At 39.7% G+C, this 23,112-nt stretch overlaps 2 protein-coding genes across 8 annotated transcripts in view; one reads left to right on the top strand and one right to left on the bottom strand.

Moving 5' to 3' along the window:
- Positions 1–804: 804 nt before the first annotated feature.
- LOC101158016 (protein FAM72A) lies at positions 805–20,302 on the bottom strand. Of its 4 annotated transcripts, XM_078947713.1 has the most exons (6): positions 20,151–20,302; positions 19,901–19,978; positions 19,306–19,430; positions 19,122–19,212; positions 11,170–11,292; positions 929–1,037 (listed from the first exon to the last, which is right to left on the bottom strand). In XM_078947713.1, exons 1-5 carry the CDS (start codon positions 20,300–20,302, stop codon positions 11,223–11,225), a joined length of 516 nt encoding a protein of 171 aa, XP_078803839.1. In that variant the 3' UTR covers positions 929–1,037; positions 11,170–11,222. The 4 variants fall into 4 exon arrangements, with proteins under 4 accessions (XP_078803837.1, XP_078803839.1, XP_078803838.1 ...); XM_078947711.1 differs by lacking the exon at positions 11,170–11,292 and having other exon boundaries at positions 805–1,037; XM_078947712.1 differs by lacking the exons at positions 929–1,037; positions 11,170–11,292 and adding an exon at positions 17,228–18,134.
- srgap2 (SLIT-ROBO Rho GTPase activating protein 2) overlaps positions 20,223–23,112 on the top strand; it is a 65,656-nt gene continuing 62,766 nt past the window's right edge. For 2 of the 4 annotated variants that reach the window (XM_023955232.2, XM_023955231.2), the window contains exons 1-2: positions 20,223–20,362; positions 21,200–21,713. In XM_023955232.2, coding sequence (XP_023811000.1) covers positions 21,647–21,713 — 67 coding nt within the window. In that variant the 5' untranslated portion in view covers positions 20,223–20,362; positions 21,200–21,646. Of the gene's footprint in view, positions 20,363–21,199; positions 21,714–21,840; positions 22,078–22,267; positions 22,367–23,112 lie in introns of those variants that run through there. The other 2 variants (XM_078947708.1, XM_078947710.1) reach the window with 2 other exon arrangements.

Here is a 23,112-nt window from a genome sequence, read left to right as displayed (position 1 = left end):
ATGGGCCCAGCACCCGTAGGAGACCTCAAAAGGGGCTGGTGCAATGTTGTTTGGGTGGCAGTCGAGGGCGGGTGCCTCGGCGGCCCAAACCCAGAACATGGAACTTGGCTTTTGGGACATGGAATGTCGCCATTTTCATCAAACTTTTATTTGTAAAGCCAAAAAATATAAAACAAAATGCTTAAAAAGATTATAAAATAAAACCAAGTGATCACCCGCACAAGCTTCTTAACCCTAGAGCATCACAGGGTGATTTTCATCCATTCAACTGTGTTTTTCTTTTTAATTTTGTTACACATCCCATAGTTGAAAATAAAAGAAAACCACTCTAATTTATCATGTGTTTTCAGGTTTTGATCATTTTTTTACAACAAGTACTTTTTGTTGGGTATATTATATCGGGTAAAAATAACACGGGAACAGTCATGATGTAACTTTTTATAGCGAAAAAGTTCTAGGATAAAGGTACCACAGGAGAGATTTCTGCATCAGGAGGCAAACATGCTAAAACAGCTCCAATAGCCAGAACCAACAACCTCCCCAAAGTGGCCCGCGTTAAGACTCAGTTGAAGAAAGGATTTAGGGAAATAAAATACATATTTGATGTAAAAATATTTTGCAAGTGCAAGTGCAATAAATAATATGAAGGTAAAACTGATATTTAAATAACTGTATGAAAACCATGTAAAAGCTATTTAAAAGTTTAAAAGATTAGTCTTTTCATGCAGCACTCAGAGATTTTTAGCATAAAAACACTCACTGTATGAGATTTTGTCCCCTTTCTTTTATTTTTTTTTGTATTTTTTGTTTTTTGTCATGTCCCTCCTGTCAGTCACAGCCAGGTTAGGGTTGATAATCATGCACAGCTGTTCTCTTTCAGTTGCCTGCCCTCAATGCTTGGGTCTTACATGCTTGGGATGAATCTGGACCATAGATGAATGAACCCCAAGGTAAGGCACTGATGATGGTTGGAGCCCAGACCATGACAAACCATTGCTTTGGGTGAAGAACAGGGTGGAGGAGGGACAGTGAACCATCTAGAATGCAGAGACAACAGTTCATGAATTTAAAGGCAAAAATATGATTTTGATTGGCTGAGAAGAAAGGAGGACTATTTAAAAGAAAGATAATAGTGAAAGCTGTTCAAAGTGAAGGCCTAATTGCTGATGGCGTGCGGAGTGGCAGAACAAACCAGCATGACTCCAAGTAGCTGTGTTCCTATTGACTATTAAATTGGGCAAATTTGATTTGCGACAATAAATCCGACTAATGGAAACACAACAACTTTGAAAAACTCACAAGTATTGAATAAGGCTGCATTTACACTGCAGCTCTTGATGCCCAAATGTGATTTTCTGACAATATCCAATTTTTCATCTTTAAAAGTGACCTGTATCCGATTTTTGCATTTACACTATACAATGCTGAAACTTTCAAACGTAGACGTTCTGAGGAATACGTTGCAGCATTTCCGCCTTCCGCAGACCTCCTTCGGACTTTTGTGTGACTGCGGTTGTCATGGAGGCAACGCAGCGATGGATGGAGGCGTTGCCTTGGGCGCTCCAGGATGAGGCAGGCGCACGAGAGGGGATGCGCGTGAGAGGAAAAAGGAGGGCTGGTTATGGCGGCTTATGTGCTGTCTCTGAGTTTTGAATGAGGAAGTGTTTGCAGACGTTGTGCTGCACCAACAGTTTGATCCAAGCAAAGAAATAAACGGCTTCTAGCCTGTTCCAGAGCAACGGTGTCCCGCTTCATTAGTTACCGTTTGCGTCCCGACCGGGATCGGACCGGAAATAACAGCAGTTTCCGACTACAGTCGGAAGCCCGAGGCTGAAAGGTAACACGTTGATGGGGCTCCAGCTGTCCTCGAACAGCAAAATCAGCGCACAAAAGCACCTTAATAAGGCACAAGCAAATGCACGTATCCGATTCGTATCCGATTTATTTCCAAATATGAATGAGGCCTGATTCCTATCTGAGAAAATCTGAATCCATGCATTATTTTCCTGCTTACACGTTCACCGGTCATATCCGATCTGTGCCACATGAGAGGAAGAAATCGGAATTGGGTCACTTGAACCATGCAGTGTAAATGCGGCCTTTGCACTTGGTGGAGGTGGGTTTTTTTAGGCGTATCGAAATTGACAAATTTCGCAAAACTGCACTGGAAACTCAAGAGGTCACACAGCTAATCAAAAGTTGAACCTGTGATGCAGAATTCTTGGATCCACAGCTCCTCTGTAAAATCACCAACTACGATTTCTAAGAATGCCTTCATCCGTAACCCCTCCCACGAGTAAGGAGCTTGCCACACCATGATCTGAATAAGACACTGAATTCTCCTTTGATAGATTATGATGAACGCTAGTGCCATTGCAGAATTTTGAATGTTTTTGGTGTAAATCATTGTTTACATCCATTGCCATGTTTTTGAATGACTTGTCGCGTGAATTGTTTTGTGTTTATTCGAATTTATGATTTAATGGAAAGAGTGTAATCGCAAAATTGTGTTTTTAACATTTCTGTGTAATGGAAATGCAGCTAGTGACGAAGATCCTTCTAATTCTAAATACAGCAAAGCTTCACTAAAACTGTGTGATCCTGACTAGTTCTCTGTGGAACCCTTTAACACAGGAGCTTCTTTTGACTACTGTAACTCTTCAACCCTTTACACATTGAACATACTTCTAGCAGATTTTGAAGCGGAGTAAAGCACCCTTGCGCTGATATGCAACACTTAACAGTAGTGAAGGGGTTACGCAGTCGACGTAAATCAGCTGATTCTGTCAGGGAGAAAAGCAGCACTTAACATTTGTGTGCGGTTCAAAGCAGACATGAAAAGCCGCTTTTCTCTGCATCAGAATTCACTGATTGACATTAATAGCGTAAATCGTCGAAGAGTTACGGCAGATCTAAGACAAGGGTGGGCACAATTTTTGACCTGTGGGCCACAAAGGGTTCAAACATTTGACAGCAGGGCTAAAGCAGGAGCAGATGCATGGAGCGTTTGGGTAATCCATATCATTAGAAACAACATGGAATCCGAAAGAAAATATGAATGAAAATGTGCTTTTATTTTGATTGAAATTCAATATATATCTTTCTTGGAGTTTTTATTTCAAAACTGTTCTCATTTTAGTGTCAATTGCACCAATGGGTTGTAGTCCCTCAGGGAAAAACGCAAACTTAAAGAAATGCTGTGTTCGTGTGGTGTTGGAATGATCGGAAAAATGACTGACAAGATACCCCAACGTCAAATCTTATAATGCAATGTTGCCACCGACATCTCCGGGAGGTAAAGGGTAAAGTAGCATTTTAGCAGCTCTTGTGTCTGCTTTTATTTTCTTCTTCAATTCTTTTTTTAACAAAAAGACATTAAACAAACCTATTAAAGGGAGGTTTGTAAACTCATTTTCACCTGAAAGTGATCAAAAGACCGCCAGTCAGAATATAAAGAAGAGGAATCGTTATAATTATAAGTTTTGTTCCTAATTATTCCATTCTTGCTGTGTTGAGTTGAAGTGTGTTAAGTGGAATAAAGCATATCAGACTGTTAATGGACGTCTTTGTGGTTCGTCGCAGGCACAGGTCACTTACTGGTACACTTTTAACCAGGTTGTGCTCAGGAAACAAAGCCCGTCCAGAAACTTCAGACAGCAGTAAAGTGTGTTCTCTGCAGTAACACATCAGCGTCCACAAGAACCCAAACACTCAGCAGAAGCAGTAGAACAAGGCATTACCATAAATTCATTAAAGTAGTCGGGCAGTATTTATAAACATATAGAGATGTTGTTTACAAGGTCTGACGGGATGGATTACACATCCACACAGACAAGTAAGGGAAACACTCCCAATGTACACACTGTTTACACTGGCAGAGCGAGGAGAAAGGGGTTTGAGTGCTTCGCTCCGCAAGGTCCCTGAGTGGCATGTTTTACGGGGAGAAATAAACATTCAATAAAATAAACACCCCTCAGCTGTGATAGCCTGCACTCTGCTGCCATGTTCTGGACTGGGACGGTACAGAAAGGCCTCTGTGGTCCATAAACCTCCGTGCCGGCATCATGTGTGTCCTGGGGAGAGGAGAATGAAGCAACTCTGGCACTTTTCAACAAGCTACCTCTCTGTTGAGAACTTTTTTTTGTCATATTGACTGTAAAAGTATCTTGTTTGTTTACCACAATGACTTCATAAACTGGGCTGATTCGATCAGAGCCTTTTTTAAAAAAAAAGTTTTTTTGTGGTGCCACATGACCATGAAGCTGTGTGTGCACTTCAGCACAATTTCCATTTGCTGTTGTTTTTTTGTGTGCTTCTTTTCTGTTAAGCTTCTTGAGAAAGATGCTTTGTAGAACCAGGCAGTAAGGAAGGAAAGATAAAAAATGATTTTAGCAAAAATTTGTATGAGTTATCAATGCTAGATCAGAACATGTGGATCTGGGCTCCTCGACCCTGGACTATTGGCTTACCTGGATGCGGCATGTTCAGACGGTCAGAATCTGGAATCATTTGAACCAAATCAAAAGCGATTAGCAATGCGAGTTGTTGTGTTGTGAGTTATTGTGTTGTGTTGTGAGTTAAAGTGTTGTATTGTTGGTTATTGTGTTGTGTTTTGAGTTATTGTGTTGTGTGTGACGAATTGTAGTATGTTATTTTGTGTTGTGAAATCTAAAATGTTGTGTTGTGCCCCTTCTTGGCCACCGTACTATTGGGAACAAAACACATCAATTTTACCCAAGTTTGATGCACTTCAACTAAGGAGGTGAGTGCTACCAACCTGGGGTAAGGAAAATGAAGATGTTTAAAGCACAAAAGAAGCCATACCTCCAACTAAGTTTGGGGTCTTACTTACAGAGAGCTGCATAAATTATTAGACAAAATGCCAACAATGATACATCACACACACGGAATGGAGAGCATAAGTCAAGCTTTACACTTTCCTGTGAAGACTAAGCAAACAAAAGAAAACAGCTAATAGGGAAGATAGTCTCCTAGCATTTAGACATCCATTTGTTTCTCAAATTCATGTAAATATTTCTAAGAAGTTGTCTGTGAGTCATTTTTGCAAGAGTTTGTTAGTGTATAATTAATCTGAGGTAATCTTCAGACCCATTCACGGAGCAACTACTGCAAGTTTTGGATGTGATCGTTGGTTGGAGCTCCTCTAGGCTCCAGTCTTGCATCTGGACTCAGACAGAAGTGGCTGTGTTGTGATCCAGCTGCTGCAAAGCTACTTGTGTGGAATGCAGGCACAGCAGACATAACATAACCCAGGAATACAGGGATCAAAATAACACCTCTGAGAGGAACATGCACCATGTAACACTGTCTTAACATCAGAGAGGACTTAAACAATGAATCCAACAAAGCTAATGTTTGCTCAGAATGGTTTTGGAGCCACACTATACACTATGCAATATGCAACGCTATACTGTACTGTACTATCCTATACTGTACTATACTTTACTATACTATACTATACTATACTATACTATACTATACTATCCAACCAGATCGATCTGTCTTAGGCAAGTTGTTAATCAAATCAAATTGAATCCATCTAAATCATTTACAAAAGTACCATCACAGCAGACAAAGCAAGTGATGGCAGCAAAGTATGATATAGCAATCATATGTATTTTGCAAAAACATGTGACCAGCATTAATGGGTCGTCACTCTCATATATACTATGCTATATTAAGCAAATCTAATCAGCTCTGCCTTTATCAAACGATTACTTGAAGTCATCCAGATGGACTGTATTGAAACACTTCAACATAAAGATAAAGAAGCAAGACATAGGCTTTGCCTGACTTCCTTTAGTTCAGTACATAGGGCGTTTGTCATTTTGTCAGGGTTACCAAATCTAAAATTCCAAAATCCAGTGCCCTAATAATTTTACAGAAGTCTCTGCAAAATACAGTGTGCATCAATACCATTTACTGTATATGTGAACTCCCAATGGGAAGTACCCACTGACTCCAAGAAGCCAAAAACCTATAGACTTCTACAGAAAAAGAAACAGCTATTACTCAATCATTCTATTTGTCAGAAAAGCCATTCTTGCTCTGATAAAAAAAAATTTGCATTTTATTGCCAATTCTATTTTTTTTTCTATTATATTTTTGCTGAAGTGCAAGTTTTTCGAGGTATAAACTGGTCAATCAGATGCCTTAATAAAAAACAAAATGTGGTGGCTGCTGGCCCTGACGTCCAACATTCAAAACGTGTGACAAATTTTCATAGGCCCAGTCGCCATAGCAACGCTGACTCCGATCAAATCGAGCCAATGATTGCTTGCGGACGACTTCTGACTCCAATATGGCTGCATCCAAACTGCTTAAAAAAATGGCAACCAAATGTACTTCATATTGTTGGAGCCGGAAATAAACAATTTACCATGGATGATATCACACTCACTTGCTACACTTCTCATTGTGGGTGTATGATGGCAAGAGTCTGGTGATACGATATGTATCACGATGCATATCAAGTGTCACTCGTTCTCATGTGTAACCCTCTACAAAGCATCACAATCGCAGTTTTATATAGTACTGGCAACAATGTGGTACAGTGTTTCTGTTCGGTAACCAACCTAAGCAAAAACTAAGTAGTACGCATCTCATAACAACAAAACTGCTAGGCTGACTAAACATTTAACTTTTAACACAAGCTGATTCTTGCGAGATCTTGTTGTTTTAGTGCGGTGTAGAAGCTGCTCAAAGAGGCTCAGTGTGCTGTGCTGCCAACTAGAGGCTGGGGGTTTAAGTGGAAAACAAGAGTCAGACGCTAAAGGACTCTCATAAATAACTAAACAAATATCATCTTGACAGCATTTTAAATCAATACAAGTCTCACCAAACGATTTTTCCCTACACCCCTAGTTCTCATATAGTGAATAAAAGATGCTCACCAAATTGGTGAATATCGACCACAATGCATTGCGTTTGAATGATTTGTCATCTAAATTTTTTTTTTAAATCATTCCATTTTTCATTATCCGAACACTGTGAATTTATAAATAGTCTTCATAAAATGTTCATATTTAAAGGTTTTTACTTTGGCAAATGGGTGTAATTATATTTAGCATTTAAAAAATGATAATAAAAAAGTATATGTCCATACTGCATTAAAATCCAGTGACAGACCATCTAATCTTTTAGGGGTTAGGGATTAGTGAGGGAATTCAGACATCGCCAAAGTCTTTCTCTGATGATGAGCATAATGTTCACTTATTTAAGGTTATTACATTTTTGATTATTGTTGGATTTACAACCACACAAATGATGGACAAATGATACAACACATCCTTTTTGATTCTTAAAAAAGTCACAGTTCCTAAACCAAAACAGGAGTGTTCTATTTTAGATTGCTGGCTGCCCCGGGCCTGACACTGGCTATAATAAACCAAAAAAGGGCAAAGGAAGGCCGGATGGATCAGCAGAAAAATGACAGGAGTGTTGATAGAGCAACAAAGACAAAGAGATTTGGAGATTTGGAGAGAAGAGGATGAATATATTGCTCCTTGGAGACACGTTTATGGAAGAGAGACGGAGGGGGAGGAAGAGGGGGAGGGATGGAGAAGAGGGAAATCAGACAGGTTGGACTTTGAGAGCACACACAGACGCACTCTGTTTAATGTCTCTGTGACATTTCTGCTCTCCATCTCCTCCCCACCAACCCTCTGTTACTGGATCTGAATGGGCTGAGAGGAAAAAGCAGAGAGGAGGAGATATAACATTCTGCTTGGACTTCACTCAAGGTCATGAGCCCCAGACAAAGTCTTGGGTCAGGGTTCACTGGGGGGGCATCCAATCAAGAGGTGGGATCAAGTTTCTCTGCCTGGGAGTTTCCCTGCAAGGCCTGTGCAGATGCAACACCCCTAGCGGTGCCCTAAAGTTTTCCCAAAGATGTAAATGTCTCGGTTAAAAGCACCTTCACCCTTTCAGTGATGGAGCCGCAGATTCATTTCAACATGAAAAAGACACCATCTTGAGTACGATTGAGGGGCTTCTCGACAGCTCACTCCCCGAGTCCTTAGCTAAAATTCCTTCTGGATTCCATCACTCTATTAGCCGGGGCAACTCCACATACGTGCGTGTGTGTGTGAGAGTGTGTGTGTGTGTAGGTGTGTGTGTGCGCGCGAGCATCACTGGTTTACTGTCACTGCTCTGTGTCTGGTGCTCGTTTCATTGCTCTAAATCAAACCATCTGTGTATTCAATGGATGGAATGTTCTCCACACATGCTGCTGCCTAAACACCTCCCATCCACTGACCCTGCGCTAACTGTTGGGGTCCACATCAGCAGATGAAAGATGTTAGCTACCAGCTCTCTTGCTGACCTTCATATTTACACGTTGACCAGCAGCTCCTTAGCTCTTTATTTTTTTTTCCTGCACTAAGTGGGAATCTGGTGTCCAGCTGAAACCATCCTCATATCCAGTAACTGACAAAAATAATTATTGTGTTGCTCCTTCCCTGGTGACTGAGCATTGTGCTGCTGCTGCTGCTGCTGCTGCTGCTGCTGCTGCTGAAACAGTTGGCTTGAGTCGTGCAGGGCAGTGCAGAGAGCAGCGAAGACAGCAGGCAGCAATGTGTTGACTCCTGGCCAGCCCTGGGAACACTTCCCTAACCTGATCAGCACAAAGACAAATAGAGAGGTGATTGCTTCCCTGTGGCCCATCTGGCTTCTCTTAAGACGGTCGAAGGGGGAAAACGGGGGTGGGCGTGTGTGTGTGTGTGTGTGTGCATGCTTTTAAAGGCTGCTTCTTTACACAGGGTATTTCAAACACGCTGCTGACTTGCCGACCAATTACAGCCAATCGGTGCTGCCGAGCTGACTGCTTTCACCCGTCAATAAAAACATTTTGGTTGGGCCTGCTGAAGTCTCTGTGGATTGCAGCCCAGTCCGAGTATTAGTTTTGACATTCCAAAATGAAGTCTGCAGATCTGGAGCAAAAAAGAGGCTGTCAGAGGAGAAACAGCAAAAAGATCTTCTGTTCATTTAACTGCAGGAACCACAGATGAACTTTTTTTTCTTGGGAAGGCCTCAAGGTGGAAATAAAATGATCGAAAGTGTTTTTGGGGTTGTGTAACAGATGGGAGCGTTTTCAGCTTAATATGATAGCAGGATTCTTTATTATAGTTGAATAAGAAACAGTCTCTCAGGACCACCACAGCTGCAGACTGAAAGTGAACTGATGACCCAAATTGCTTGAACTTTTAAGCTGGCACTGGGTCAAAGTTGAAGAATCACATATAAGGCTCATGATTGCCTGCTGCAAACAACTCCCCCTCCCGGCTACACTGAAAACAACACAACAAATACACATTAGTGTCTTTTGCAGATTCAACCATCCGTAGGTTTTTCTTTACCCTATTCAAGTGGGTGAGGGGCTGTTTTGAAGGGGAAGTCTGAAGAAGTCATCTCTTAATCCCATTTTTAGACAATTATATGTCTGCTCTCATATCTGCTCAGTCATAAAACTGCCTCAATTTTCATGTCTGTAGGCCCGTAGTAAAGTGTTTGTTGTCGAATAACCCGATGACTAAGACACTCCGGACTTAATGGATGCCTACGAAAAGACATTCAGGACACCTGTCCCATAAGGGGGACTCCTCAAGCTGCTGACACCTGCGAACTGCAACGTCTGCAACTGCGTTCTTTCACCTATGCAAGCACGAGTGTGTGTAGCAGGACGGCGGTTTGTGTTTGTGGACACATTTGCCCAGGCTGAGGAATGCCCTTCCTGGTTATGGGGCGGGGGCCCAAGCCAGGATCTTTAGTGAGGGGGCGAAGGCGCGTGTTATTGTGTGTTTGTGTGGGTGTGTGCGTCTGTGTGCATCTGTGTGAGTCTGTGAGCCAGTGGGAGCTTAGAAAGGGGCCCAGTGTTTTGTCCTGTTCCACATCAATGGGACGTCAAGCTGGGTTTGGACCTGACAGCACTCGGATTAAAGGTTTTTCCAATACTCTATACCCTCCCGACACACAAACACACACACACACACACACACACACACACACACACACACACACACACACACAAGCACAAACTCAGTGGACCAAGAGAACACTTTCAACTCTTAGAGGACTAAACTGTGATTTTCAAGTAGCTGCATTTAGACAGGTCACAGTCATAATGACTATAAAGGTAAAGAGAAAGGTTTAAAGGTTTGTGAGTGTCTGTGCGCAAAAGAAAGTAATCTGGATTAAATATTAGAAACGTCAATTTATAATCTTAATTTAATGCCTTGGGGAGATTTTATTGCTTCCAAAATTGTAAATAAATTGAGGTTGTGTGACTGTATAAACAAGCATATTCATGGCAAACTTGGCTGACTTGTAAAGCAGATAAAAGGTACAAGAAAAAGAATTATAGAAATATTGCTGTTGACCTGAATTTAACAAAAAATTTCCTCAGAGACAAAATGCACTTGTTTAATTCTGATTCTAAATTCAGGATACTGATGGAAAGAATCCAACGCAAAAGTCAGACCTCAGATTTTAAAAACAAGAATTCAGAAATGTTTCTTAGACTTCAGAGTTACTCTCAAAATTCACATTTTTTGGCTCAGATTTCTGACTTGCTCAAATTCCTTCATTTTATTTACCTTTGACTAATTCTGCAATTCTGTGCATGTAAAAGTAAAGGAATGTCAGATTTTTTGCTAAGAATTCAGGGAACAGATATACATTTTTGAGAGAAAAATGAAACCTCTAAGGAATAAATCCATAATTCACAGAGTCGTAAGAAGAATTCAGACTTCATTCTTGTTTTTCTTCTTCGTTCATTTCTGACTTGAACCCCTTTTTTTCAGTTTATTTTGAATTTAATCTCAGAATTCTTTCCAACTGTTATTATTCATCTTCTGTTAGTCTGATTTTCTTACAGCGATCCATCCACTTTCTGTGCTTTTCATCGAATGCCATATTAGTTAAAGTTATAAAACCTACAACACAAGAAAAATAAACTCCAGAGCACAAACGAAATGTGACTTGTGCACAGCAAAAAGAAAGGAGAGCAGGACGGATCGTTAACATCCCACGCCTACAGTTAAATATGTTTTTGATGTATTTTTATGCATAGAAAAAATAAATTCGCCCAAATTTAAAGCTCAAAAATCCCATTGTCCTTGAACCTATTCAGAAACTAAAGCATGTACTTACAAGTTCGGATTGTTGAATACATGTTGGTGTAGTAGGCCAGGGGTCTGCAACCTTTATGGCATGAAGTGCCAATTCCAAACGTTCTCGGTAACAAGTGTGGCATCACCGACTATAATGCCACCTCTGATACAAAGAAATACAAAAACATTTCCAATAAATCTGAAATTCTATCTAATTCACAGACAGCAGGTTAAATAGCTTTTAAAACATATTTTGGCATTGGCTCCAAAAAGTGCTTTTATTTCAATATTGCACAAGGAAAACAGGCCAAAGTTAAATAGTTCGTCAACTATGTTTCATTGACACAAAAGGAACTGCACTTTCAATATGTCATAACTACAGCAATAGGATTGGATGCATCAGAACAAAATACCATCAATATTACTGAGAACCTAACAGCCGTGAACATTAAGAAAAATGAGATTATTTTCTGTTTATTCATCTTTTGTTAGATTATGAGACAGGCCTGAGTAACTAAATGTTGATTCTGTGATTATGCCCTTATTGCATGTAAAATTCAATGTTTTTACTTTGTTGTCAGTTTGCTAATTATTGCTAAAAATATTCTGCAATTGGAAAGCGCCATTACTCATTTTTCTTCGCCCCAGTAAATAGAGTGGTGATCAGTTGTAGTATCAAATTTAAATCGTGTTCACATTTCATATTGACTTTTGACAGAACAGAAAGAAAGTCTGGGTACAATCTGACCTTGCTTGATCATTTTCCTGCAAACTTAACTTATAACTTAACTTATATGGCCGCCAAAAACATTACAACAACAAAAACCTGCTGTGTGCAACAGTGTGCGTGTTTTCCCCACTCACGCATGTGCAGACACTCATTTCACCCCACCTGTCATCCTACCGGCAACAGTTTCAAAACAGTATTACAACGTGACTGACATTTTTTTTTTCTCTTGGCGCACATTAGTTAAAATCGCCCGTTCATGAAGTATTTATAGGCTTTAGGTGGGCGTGGTCACAGTAACAGGCCTGCGTGATTGGATCATTTCCTTTTGCCGCCATGGGGGAAAAAAGATCATTGTGGGGATAGATAACCACTCTTTATTTTATTTTTTTATTTTTCAAATCCGAAAAATACAGCAGACGACAGATCAAGAGCATATTGTTGTCACAGCTCCGCGTGCCATCCCTGGCAGGCGTGCCATCCTCGCACGCCATCCTTGGCCCGCGTGTCATCCGTGCTCACCATCCTTGGCGCTCATGCCCTGGGTTACAATCCCGTGTAGACCAAAGAATGGTAGAGAAGCTTCAGCCATACTTACTGAGAACAAGGATCATGAAGCCTGCCAACATTGTCACATCCAATCAATTGAAACTTCATTGGAATATAGCATGAGAACTAGGCTGGAATTTGTTAATTTTGTTAGTTTTCTGCCAAAAATATTAGTCAGTTTTTACTACAGTGAGAGACGAAGGAGGGGGGGCTAAGTTTTTCTTTATGTTCGTGGTTTCCTGCAGAAGTGATTTTAAATTCAGAGATGTTACTTCCTATTTTAACGAGCACGCTCAGTGACTTATTTAAACTTTACAAACTAGTGAAATCCGGAGAATATGAGGAAGCTGAGAGGCTGTGGCTGCAGCTTCGTATTCCCAGGTGACCTGGAAGATCTGGTGGTTCATGCTTCTGCCGGACATTCAGCTGACAATAAACACCTTTGATGCTGACTGCTGTTGGGCTGTAAAGTTTCTCCCAAACCCCCACGGTCTGGGTGTTGGGGATCACATCCAAGCCGACTGCCTCAGATCCCCCATGACTTAATTAGTGCTCTATGAGCATTAGTTTATTGTATAGGCACAACTTTTATCCTTAACAGTAATCAGCTTGCCCAGAAGAATTGAGCACAATAAGAAGCCCGTTTGAAGTTTTCCCTGTTTTATCTCCAACACTGCAACAAAAGCCCTGTGCAGCCAGCCTCTGAGTAAAATGTTGGACCAGTAGGCAGCCCAGTTGTTAAAAACCTGCACGGCTGCAAATGACACCTGACGTTTCCCCAGACAAAGCCTGAAACAGCAACTGTTGTTATTATCCCTTAATTATAAGACTATAATTCATGCATTTGGGTTCAGTCCTTCCTTGAGGATTAGTTGTTTTTAATGGCCAAGTGATAATACTGCGCATTAAATTGATTTTGTTAAATTATTTAGGATTTAAAGAGGCCAAGTCTAGAAGTGTTTTTAATTTTACTTGCAGCAATGAAAGAATATTCCTGAATTTAGTCATTTCTACCATTTATTATCCTTTGCCCCCTAAAACATTAGCTAAAAAGAAACATGTTAATGCTAAAGGTATTTTTTCAAACAGAATAAGGTAAAGTTGGACACTCTTCTAGCCTTCAGGTGGAAAACTGTGACACTTCTGCATGGTTTGAAATCCCTTTTATTCATTTAAAGCATTCTGCTCCCACTGATGCTCAAGGTGACCTCTCATTTGATTGCAACTCCCTTCATCTTTTCTGGCAAACACAATAATGACAGTAAATGGAAGTAAAAATCCAGCCTTTTAGGAGCTGTAGACAAAAGACAGTTTACTATCTTACATTTTAAATACATTTTAAAGTTTTTACAAACCTGACTTAAATCCTGATTTTTACGCTGAATTAATAAGATGTAGGACTTTTTATTTCGGCTCCAAAAAGTCTGTCTTTCTCCTGTCTTTTTATACATGCTGTTACAAGTATGACATTTCTTTATGTACTTTTTCAATCAAACTTAATAAAATGTGTCCTCTCTGCACCATGTCGCTTTGATGCTGTGTGCTTTTTGCATGTACTTGTCTGAATAGTGACCATCGGGTGAGCCAGTCTCTAACCGTGGTGCAACTCCACCATCTAGTGTCAAGACGATGGAAAAAGGCTGCTACAAAGAGATCCTGGACTCTGAAGGAAGTTAAAAATATCTTTTGTTCCTGCCTTTGCAGGTTCATGGATGAGGATCGTGGATGTTGCTGGGGCCTATCCCTGCAACTTCAGGCTGAAAGCAAGGGGAGCTGTGAACATGCTGGCCACACAAAGACAAAAGCACTCACTCCCGAGGGACAATCCAAAACCACTAATCAACCTCTGAAGCAAACTGAATGGCCCAAAGAAAACCCCCACATAAATGGGAAGAACATGCAAAACTCCACACTAAAAGAAAACCAGCTGGGATTCAAACCAGCATCTTCAAAATGTGAGGCAACAGTGTTGACCACTACACCATTGTGAAGACCTGAATTAAAAAAAAATCCTTTTTAACATAATCGATAAATTATTAGCTGATTACAACAGGAATTAGAATGTTTTCTTTAAGGTTGATTTTTTTCATTTTTTTAAATATCACAATATACCCTTAATCTGTGAATTGGTTTAAATTAAAACATCGGCTTAATGACTGAAAATTTGCATTTGATCACCTGATACTCAATACTTTTATTAAAATTCTTTGGAATATTTGTCTTTGGGTTTACATTAACATTTATGTTTGTTTATGTTTGTATGTTTTTACCATTAAAACCCAGACTTTTTTCTGGAATTGTCTGATGATGACTTCTAAAATGTTAATTATTCATTCAACACACAGTATGTTTGAATAAAAAATAAAATATAAGGTCTTACTTTCAAAAGACAAAATCTGCAACCAAACTTAATAACCTCACCAATAAAAGGAGAATAATGTTGTTTTTTTGTCAAGGAGCTTTGGTACAAAAACAAAAAATGTTCCAGCAAAATGCTTAAAAGTTCCTCTTTTGACAGGAGAGGACGTTTTTGGTTAGACTTTGCAACATGATCACAACCATAAAGACAAAATACAGAAAAATCAAAGGTCATTCATTTCAAACATATGAAAAGCATGGTGTGCAAAGAGGATTATTATAATCTGTACAACACGTGTGTAACGTTTTAAACAAAAACAATGTAATGTATAGTTTAGTTATTGATTTGTACATGTAATTTCAGAAAAGATCCAGTAGAGTGCGCTACAGTACTCCCCCTGTCTATCCTGCAAATATGAAACTGCCATCAGCTTGACAGGGATGCCAGTTTATTTTTATTAAGTTTCTGGAAAACCACTAAATCTTGTGAAAATTGATGACATAATTCTGCATCAATAAAGGAGAAATCAACTATACAAACCGTAAAAGGGCAGTGGAAACATTGAAAACACTTTCTTCTGTTTTAAATGCAGGTGGGGCTGTTTTAATTTAAAGACCCGCACCCATGAAAATGGTGTTTTGGTATTTTCAACATGACTTTGTGGCATTTTTCTGACAACAGAAGGAGGATGTTATGCTAAAAATTTGATTTTTTTTGAGGGGGGGGGGGGTATTTTATTTTTCCATTTAAATTGTAAGTTTTAGAAGAGCGTATTTTTGACATAAAAAATATGCTGGGTGGGCCACAAGCTCCCGGCTCCACTCCAACCACGTCTAAATCCGTGGACGTCTATGTTTTCTTCGTCTGAGCTGGAATCTGGCTCAAAACTACTGGATAGCTCCAATATTCCAGGACATCTTTTTGCACCACTGATACCATGTTGGGGTGGTGAAGGGCCAGTGAGTTAGCAGGAGAGCACATGAACCAATAGATGACAGGAAGTGGGGGCGGACTTACTCCTCTCTAACAGTCCTAATCACAACTCAGAGGTACATTTCGAATGAACTCCTGACGCTCTGCAGAAACTACAGGTACTGAAAAAAAAGGACACAAGTTTATTGATTTTGGCACAAAACTGCATCATCATTATTAAAAGACTAAGAACACTTTGAAAATGCAGATCAAAAGATGATCAGTGTGGGATTTTAAGGAAAGTTAAGTTCTTCCTCTTGTAATTTTTTACTTAATTCAATAACTCATTTACTGTCTGCCTATCTTATATCTATAAAACTTCTAATATTCCTAAAAGTGTGGGTAACAGCAGCAGATTAAACAACGTTTTAGCAGAAAAATCATGAGGTATTTTTTGTTGTTTTCTTTCTCAAAAAATTGGGATGATTTGTTATTTGAAATAATATTTGTTTTAAAAATCATTATTAATGCATCTGTTTCATTCTATTTGAAGCTTTGTGTTTTAATTCCAAGTGAATGTTTGTACTTTATGTGTACTCTGAGTAAAATGTGAAGAAGCAGCCAAAACAGCAGGAATCGGTGTCTTCTTCCCACTTCAGCATGTCTGAACAGCAGAAAGGAATATTTCCTACAGAGGCGTGTAAAAACAAATTCCACAAACTTCAAACAGCACAGTCCAAAGAAAGACAAGCTGCAGAGATGCGGGTTGAAAACCGTCCCCAAGTGATGAGAAAACAAAGAAAACGCAAAAACAGAATCTTTAATTAGTTAACGTCTTGATGTGTTTTCTGATCTATCATCGTCAACTTAAATGACTTATAGGTTCATGCACTTAAACAGCTTTTTTTTCATGTCAATTAACGGAAGCAGCTATACACAAACACAAAATATTAAATACTACACTTGGATTCGGTATTAACAATAGTTTTATGTTTTTTCTCCTCTTTTATTCAGATGTTTCTTTCTGAAAACGATTTGATCACATTTTATAGTTTGGTGTGTGGGCTCTCATCCCAAACGCCTTTCTCCTAACAAATGAAAAGTTGATCTTAATTTCTAAAGAAAATCTAACCTAAGTTATTTATTTTATTTATTTTAAATGCATTATTGTAGAAATGTAAAGTTTCTTAGACTCCTCGATTCTTCAACTGCAAATAAAATGAAGGACAAATCCCATTCACACTTACTTTAATGATTCTAAGTATTTTTACATGAAAGTGTTCTTTAATTCTATCAGTCTTAGTATGACTTTTTCTCTAAAACGACTGTTTTTTGCCTCTTATTACAAACCAGATGTTGATTTTTAAATCTCAACTAAAAGGAAACCTTAAAGTATTCTAAACTATTTCAACATATTTTTTATTTCAGTAAATAAAAACAACAACACAAATATTTTTTTAACACTAGAAAATAGAAAATAACACAAACATGCCTTGGTCAACATTCTTCCTCCTGTGATGTCTTTTAAAAAAACCTCAGATCATTCAAGTATTTTGAGGAAAGAAAAACTTTAATATTTTAACCAGCATACAAAACAAGACAGAATTGTCAAACAACCAATGAGGTTTTAGTGCAATTTCAAAATATACATTTTCAGCAGGGCCCATTATTCAAAGTTATTCACTTCAGAAACAGCCATTTAAATAATTTTCATATTTTACAAATGTCCTGGCCAAAGGAGACTCACAACCGATGCCTTTGTTGAGGTAAAACGTCACACATCCAATCTTTACTGTGCAAAAACAAAGCACAACACCATGTGTTCTTATATTAAGAAACCAATATGAAGTACTGTAGCATGATACAAACCAAAGCATTTGTAAACAAAGTTTGTAATAAAAAAAGGAAAAATCCGATAACAGACTTTTGGCTTTTTGTTTTTAATCATTTCAAGCTAATAGAATTTTCTATCCACACAAAGCTTTTTTAAAAATATGATCACCGTCAGTTTTAATTTTTTCTTTTCTTTCGATGAACCAGGAAACCGGCTGGGACCGCAAAAGGCCACTTCTTTCATCCAGTACCGTCAGATAAGCGTCACATTCGCTGCTTTCTTATAAAACTAACACTTGCCAAAAATACTGGCAAAACTCAGAGATGAAATTTAAGACTTAAAGTGTTTCCAAAGCACAAGAGTGAAACAGAAATAACAGTTTCTGTTGAGTTTTGTCTCAGTTGAAAATGATGACAAACCCTGTTCACTTCTTTGTTATTTCTTAACAAATACTGGATCCTTTGTTTTACAGTTTACAACAGATTTTCCTAAAAATGTGGAATGCATCAACATAAACGGCCCAAATACATAAGCATGAGGATCAGTCTGCCAGTCAAACACTGATATGCTTGAGGATTCTTTGGGAGTCCACTTCTCCATGGCCCAGATATTACAGTTACATTGCTACATCATACAAACACAAACAAACCAGAAAGGCTGATATCCATTTTCCATCACATATTGGTCTTGTGTAATAATAATAATAATAATAATAATAATAATAATAGGCCTCTGTTAGTTTTTATATAAGACGTTAGACCAAAAGACAGAAAAAAGGTTAAAATTCAACAGCTTTTTGAAAGCGATCCCCGTTCATCTGTTAGTACATTAGTACGTCATCAGTCATGTTGTGTTAACGTGTGTACTGTTGCTGTTAAAAGTGTAACAAACACTGTGTTAGCATGTCAACATCTATCACTGATAGAATAATAGGTTGTAAGACTTAAATATGCCCTTTCAAAGTAAGAAAGTTGTACGTCGTTTAATATTTGTGCCGTTCGTCTGATATATGTGAAATTTAAAACAAAACAAAAAGTCACTCATGGTATCAATCAGCACCCAGCCAGAATATAAACTTATGAGACAAAAAGGGTGAGGGCCGATCTTCTGACAGCATATTCAATGTACAGATTCCAACTTCCACCTAATTTAAGCAAACTGGCAATTTCTTTTATTCGGAAAATTGGATTTAAATGCTTTAAACCCACATTAATGTCCCCCTGCATGTTTCATTTGTCATTAAGGTGATCCAAAAATATATTCTCAGGAAAGTAGATCACACAATCTGACTTTTTGGTTCACTTTAGCTACATTTTCAGCTGTCCGTGAAAACTGAAAGGAGTGCATGTGTCTGTGCTTTAATGCTGTAGGGGAAAGAGAAGACGGCAATTTAAAGAGTATTTTAGACCTAACCTGTCAAGTACCGTATGTTTGGTTCATGAATACCCCCCCAGTCAGAGACGTCACAGCAGGTGTTTAAGTTAAAACCCACTGCGGCACCAGAGTCTGTGTTAAATCACCCCTTAAGGTTCCTCTTTTCTGCTTCATTTCATACACACTTGTCAAATGTTAGCCTCCAGGGCTCCTTGGATTGTCCTTTTCCCACTCTACCTGATGCACTCCTCCTCCGATGGGCTTTCCGATTCTTCGTTTTCACTGTCTTCTAGCTCGGGGAGATCTCCCCACAACAGCAGATTCAGACCTGCATAGAAATTTAAAGGAGACTTGGAGTAAATGTTGGAAAAAGAAAAAGAAAAAAAAAAAGTTTCCTTATAGGCGAGGACTGAATACCGACCCGTTGCATCCAGTCTGTTGAGTGTGGATACAGCGTCACTATTAAACATCCAGAAGTGGCCATTGTTACATGAGAGTAGGCATGGTTTACAGGGGGCCACGACGTGATAGCCCACAACGTTTCCACTGGGAACGGGAGACAAAAAAACCAAAAAAGTGATTCAGCAGTTTGCTGAAAAGTGCCAACTCCACCAGAACGTTTTTTGTTTTGAACTATAGAAACAATAGAAGCACTATAAAGCTGAGCTGCTGTGCAGAAAGTGAAGAAACATTCCGATTAGATAAATGACAGAAAATCCTTTAGAATCTGAAAAATAACATTATTAAGGGGGGATTCTTTGGGTAAAAAAAAATAAATACATAAAACTATATTTATTTTAAACATATAGGCTCAGAGAAAATTTTCTAGAAAAAAACCACATGTTCTATTACACTACAGCTCTTTTATAATCAATAACCTGTTTAATGATAACTAAAATGAAGCAAATTGTGATTTGTAATATTAAATAAGTGTGTCTCTGTTGTGCTAAAAGCTGTATGTGTCATTTTATGCCAACACAAACACACCTTTTCAGGTAAAGGAGATGTTTACATACCATTTCAGACATGCAATGTCTCTCAGTTTGCATTTGCAGCTGTCAGTGGAGTAGCAGCTGGCCACAAAGTCAACAGTTCTAGAGGAAAGGATGGGTTTCACAAAGACATGATCAAACGCACTCATACTTTCATGCAGCAATCCTGCTGAATATAGTTTTTTTTTTAATTGATGGTAAATCGACCCCAACCTGGCAACCACAACAGACATCAAAGCAGAGGCTGGCAGCACAGCTGACGGTTAGCGCCTACCTGTTTGGAGGTATATCCGTGGAAAAAAGCTCCACTTCGGTGTCTGCAAGCAGCACCGCCTTCATTCCTCTGGTGCACAGCAGGTTCTCACAGAATATACAGTTCACCTGGGCAACGCATTTGTTTTTAAAACTTGCGTTGGAAGTAGACATGGTAGTTTCTGTTACGAACGAACGCTCGGCCCTTTTGTTTGTTTTACCTACAGGCAGCAGGTAATCGAAACTATCGACTAGTACCTTGACGGTTGAATAACCATTCAGCTGTTAACTATTAAAATTTACTATGTTTGGATATTTCTGGCGTCCTTGTTTAATTGTTAGCTTTTTCGTAGCTGTAAACGGAAAGACTTTACTTTGGCTAACAGATCAGACAGATTAGCCGCGAAAGATTTCTAAAAAGGAATTTAGTTGGCGATGTTAAAACAATATTTCCGACATCTATAAAATAACCACCTGTTTAAAAAAAAAAAGCTCAACGCCCATTCAGAAGTGGTTAATCGCTAACTAAATAGCTGTCAGCTTTGTTTACAACTTCCTGGTATATAAGGCCACTTCCTGAAACAGTTTTAAAAGACCCGATACCTGTTTCTGATTGGATGCCTGGTTTGGTAGCTCGATGCTATTGGTTGTCTTTGACAAACAGTCTAAATGTGATTGGTCAAAGAATTTGAGTTGTAAGTCTTTCTCCCAATGAGATAAAACTGCCATCGGCACTTTGGGATTTTAACATGAATGGATTTTATGAAAAAAATTATTTTTATTTATCGTAGCAGAAGTGTGCATCTAATTTAGAAATATAAACACAAAACAATTTAGGAATGTTATTTTCTTCTTTTTGAGATGAAAAGCTTATCAAATTTAGCTACATTTAAACTGCAATGTTGGTAGTTTTTATGCCAAAACTACCAACATTGCAGTTTAAATGTCTCTGTTTGCAGGTTTATGTGCGCAGATGAGCAGCACACATGTCTGCATTGCCTGACCTGCGCACTGGCGCTGATCTGCAGCCATCCATTCCATCACCACTTGGTTTCCTCTTTCTCACTTCAGGAGAGGAACGAAGACAGCACTTCAGTTTGGACAAACGGAGGGGCTACAGCAGCGCGCAGTCTGGGAAAGTTTCAGAGAAAAGAGAACTTTGCCAAAGCTCTGGTGGATTTGGCCGCTAATATTTGTTTTGGGAAGGGAATGACTCTGTTTTCGCCCAAAATAGTTTGCACCACAACCGGTTTTGAGGAGGCGGCAAGGCGCGGCGGCGGATCCAGCAGCTGCAGCAGCAGCGCCAGGCTCACAATGCGTCCCGAGTGAGCCGAGCAGCCAGGGAGACAATACAGATTCACGGCGGGCTTCAGTCCTTCTCCTCCGTCTTTGAAACCAGTTCCAGGGTGGACACCCCTTAATCCGAGACTGATTTAGATTTTCCCCACCCTTGTCTGTGGAGTTGAGATAAAGCTGATCTCTCAACGACGACGACTGGTTCGATCTCCAAACTCAGCCATGACGTCTCCAGCTAAATTCCGAAAGGACAAGGAGATCGTGGCCGAATATGAAACTCAAGTCAAAGGTAAAACTTTTCCAAATGTTTCTCTGCGGGCAGCAGATCAATCGCCGGCGCGCTAAATCTTTTGTATCAGTGTTTTCCCCTGACTTTGATTGAATGTTCTCCTCACTTCTCCCCCCAAACGCACAAGTGTGACCTGCCTTTGTATTTTTACCAAGCATCTGAGGAGGCTAATTGTCATCAAGCCGCCAAACAGGTCATTAAATAAAAAAATAAAATGTGAACCATGGAAGAGATCTGCAGGAGGGCTTGACTGCTGGCGGCGCAAAGATAACAAAGGCATCGGAAAAACGCGCAGACAAATTGCGCGGTGATCTCCAGATGTTGCTCCAACAGTCTGGAAAGAGAAGAAGAAGCGTAGGTGGAGGTGGGTGAAGGAGTGTGTGAGAAGACACCCCGGGAAAATGGGGTTTCGACACGGAGCAGGGCAGGGCGTTTTCTTCCCCTGTCTCCTCCTGCGTGTCTGCATCATGTGCGTCATGCGCTCAGAACGCAACCAAATGATCAATTTTGCGTAAATGGGTTGCTAATTGATCACCGATGATCAGGCGATCATGTCTGATGATCAGGGGGGCAGATTGTGGATAGGAAGAGGGGCGTTCGTGAGTGTTTGGAGGCTGTTTGGTCTGGCAGGCACACTGGATCCATTTGTCAGCGTAAGTCTGAGTGCTTATCAGATCTGTGTGGTTATGTGGTTCATATGTCAAGCTGGTGAAGTAAAGGAAAGGGGGAGGTCAGTAGATTGTCCTCCTGCACACAGCATGTTCACTCTGCTACTAGAGGGCCAGATCATTTTGATAAGACTGTCTGCCTCTTTTCACCCCCATTTAGGAGCAATTCCTCGGCCCACTACTCACAAATTTGCAGCCCTCTGGCTCTCCTGGTCTCCCGTGGAGCAGCAAGTCACAAAGTGGTTTTTGAAACATCTCGGTTTTAATCGCCTCCCAACCTTATCTCCACGGAGGGGTGCAACGATTCATCAATTTAATCCAACCAAATCAATCTGTCTTAGGCGAGTTGTTAAAGTCCCAATCCGATCATCTTTTGTGGGCTTTTAGTTATGATGATGTTGTTTTTAACCCCTTCAAAAAACCTGTCATTTTTTGGGGACATAGTTTCTGCAGAGTACGCCTTCCCCCATTTCCCATCATCCCCTTGTTTACACTCTCCTGCTAGCTTACAGCCCCTCACAACCCTAAACTAACATTAGCCATGCAACAAAAATGAGCAATATCGAAGCTATTCCGCTGTACACTTTGGCGCCAGATGTCAGCTCGGATGAGGAAAACAAAGTTGTGCATGGATTTATTTGTCTGCAACTGGATGCATCAGAATGGAGCAGAGCAGAGGGATTGTTCAATTGTAGCTTCAACATCACAGCTGTAAGCTTTTTCCAGCAGGG

Source organism: Oryzias latipes, chromosome 5, assembly GCF_053564925.1.
Source record: "Oryzias latipes strain Hd-rR chromosome 5, Olatipes_Hd-rR_3.1".
Lineage (NCBI taxonomy): Eukaryota > Metazoa > Chordata > Actinopteri > Beloniformes > Adrianichthyidae > Oryzias > Oryzias latipes.
This window is presented reverse-complemented; position numbering and strand designations above follow the sequence as displayed.

Coding starts and splice junctions, on each gene's coding strand:
- LOC101158016 (XM_078947711.1), bottom strand. CDS start 20,302: ATGTCTACTTCCAACGCAAGTTTTAAAAACAAATGCGTTGCCCAGGTG. Junction 19,979..20,150: donor ACGGATATACCTCCAAACAG/GTAGGCGCTAAC, acceptor CCTTTCCTCTAG/AACTGTTGACTTTGTGGCCA. Junction 1,038..19,121: donor TCGGAGGAGGAGTGCATCAG/GTAGAGTGGGAA, acceptor TCTGCATTCTAG/ATGGTTCACTGTCCCTCCTC.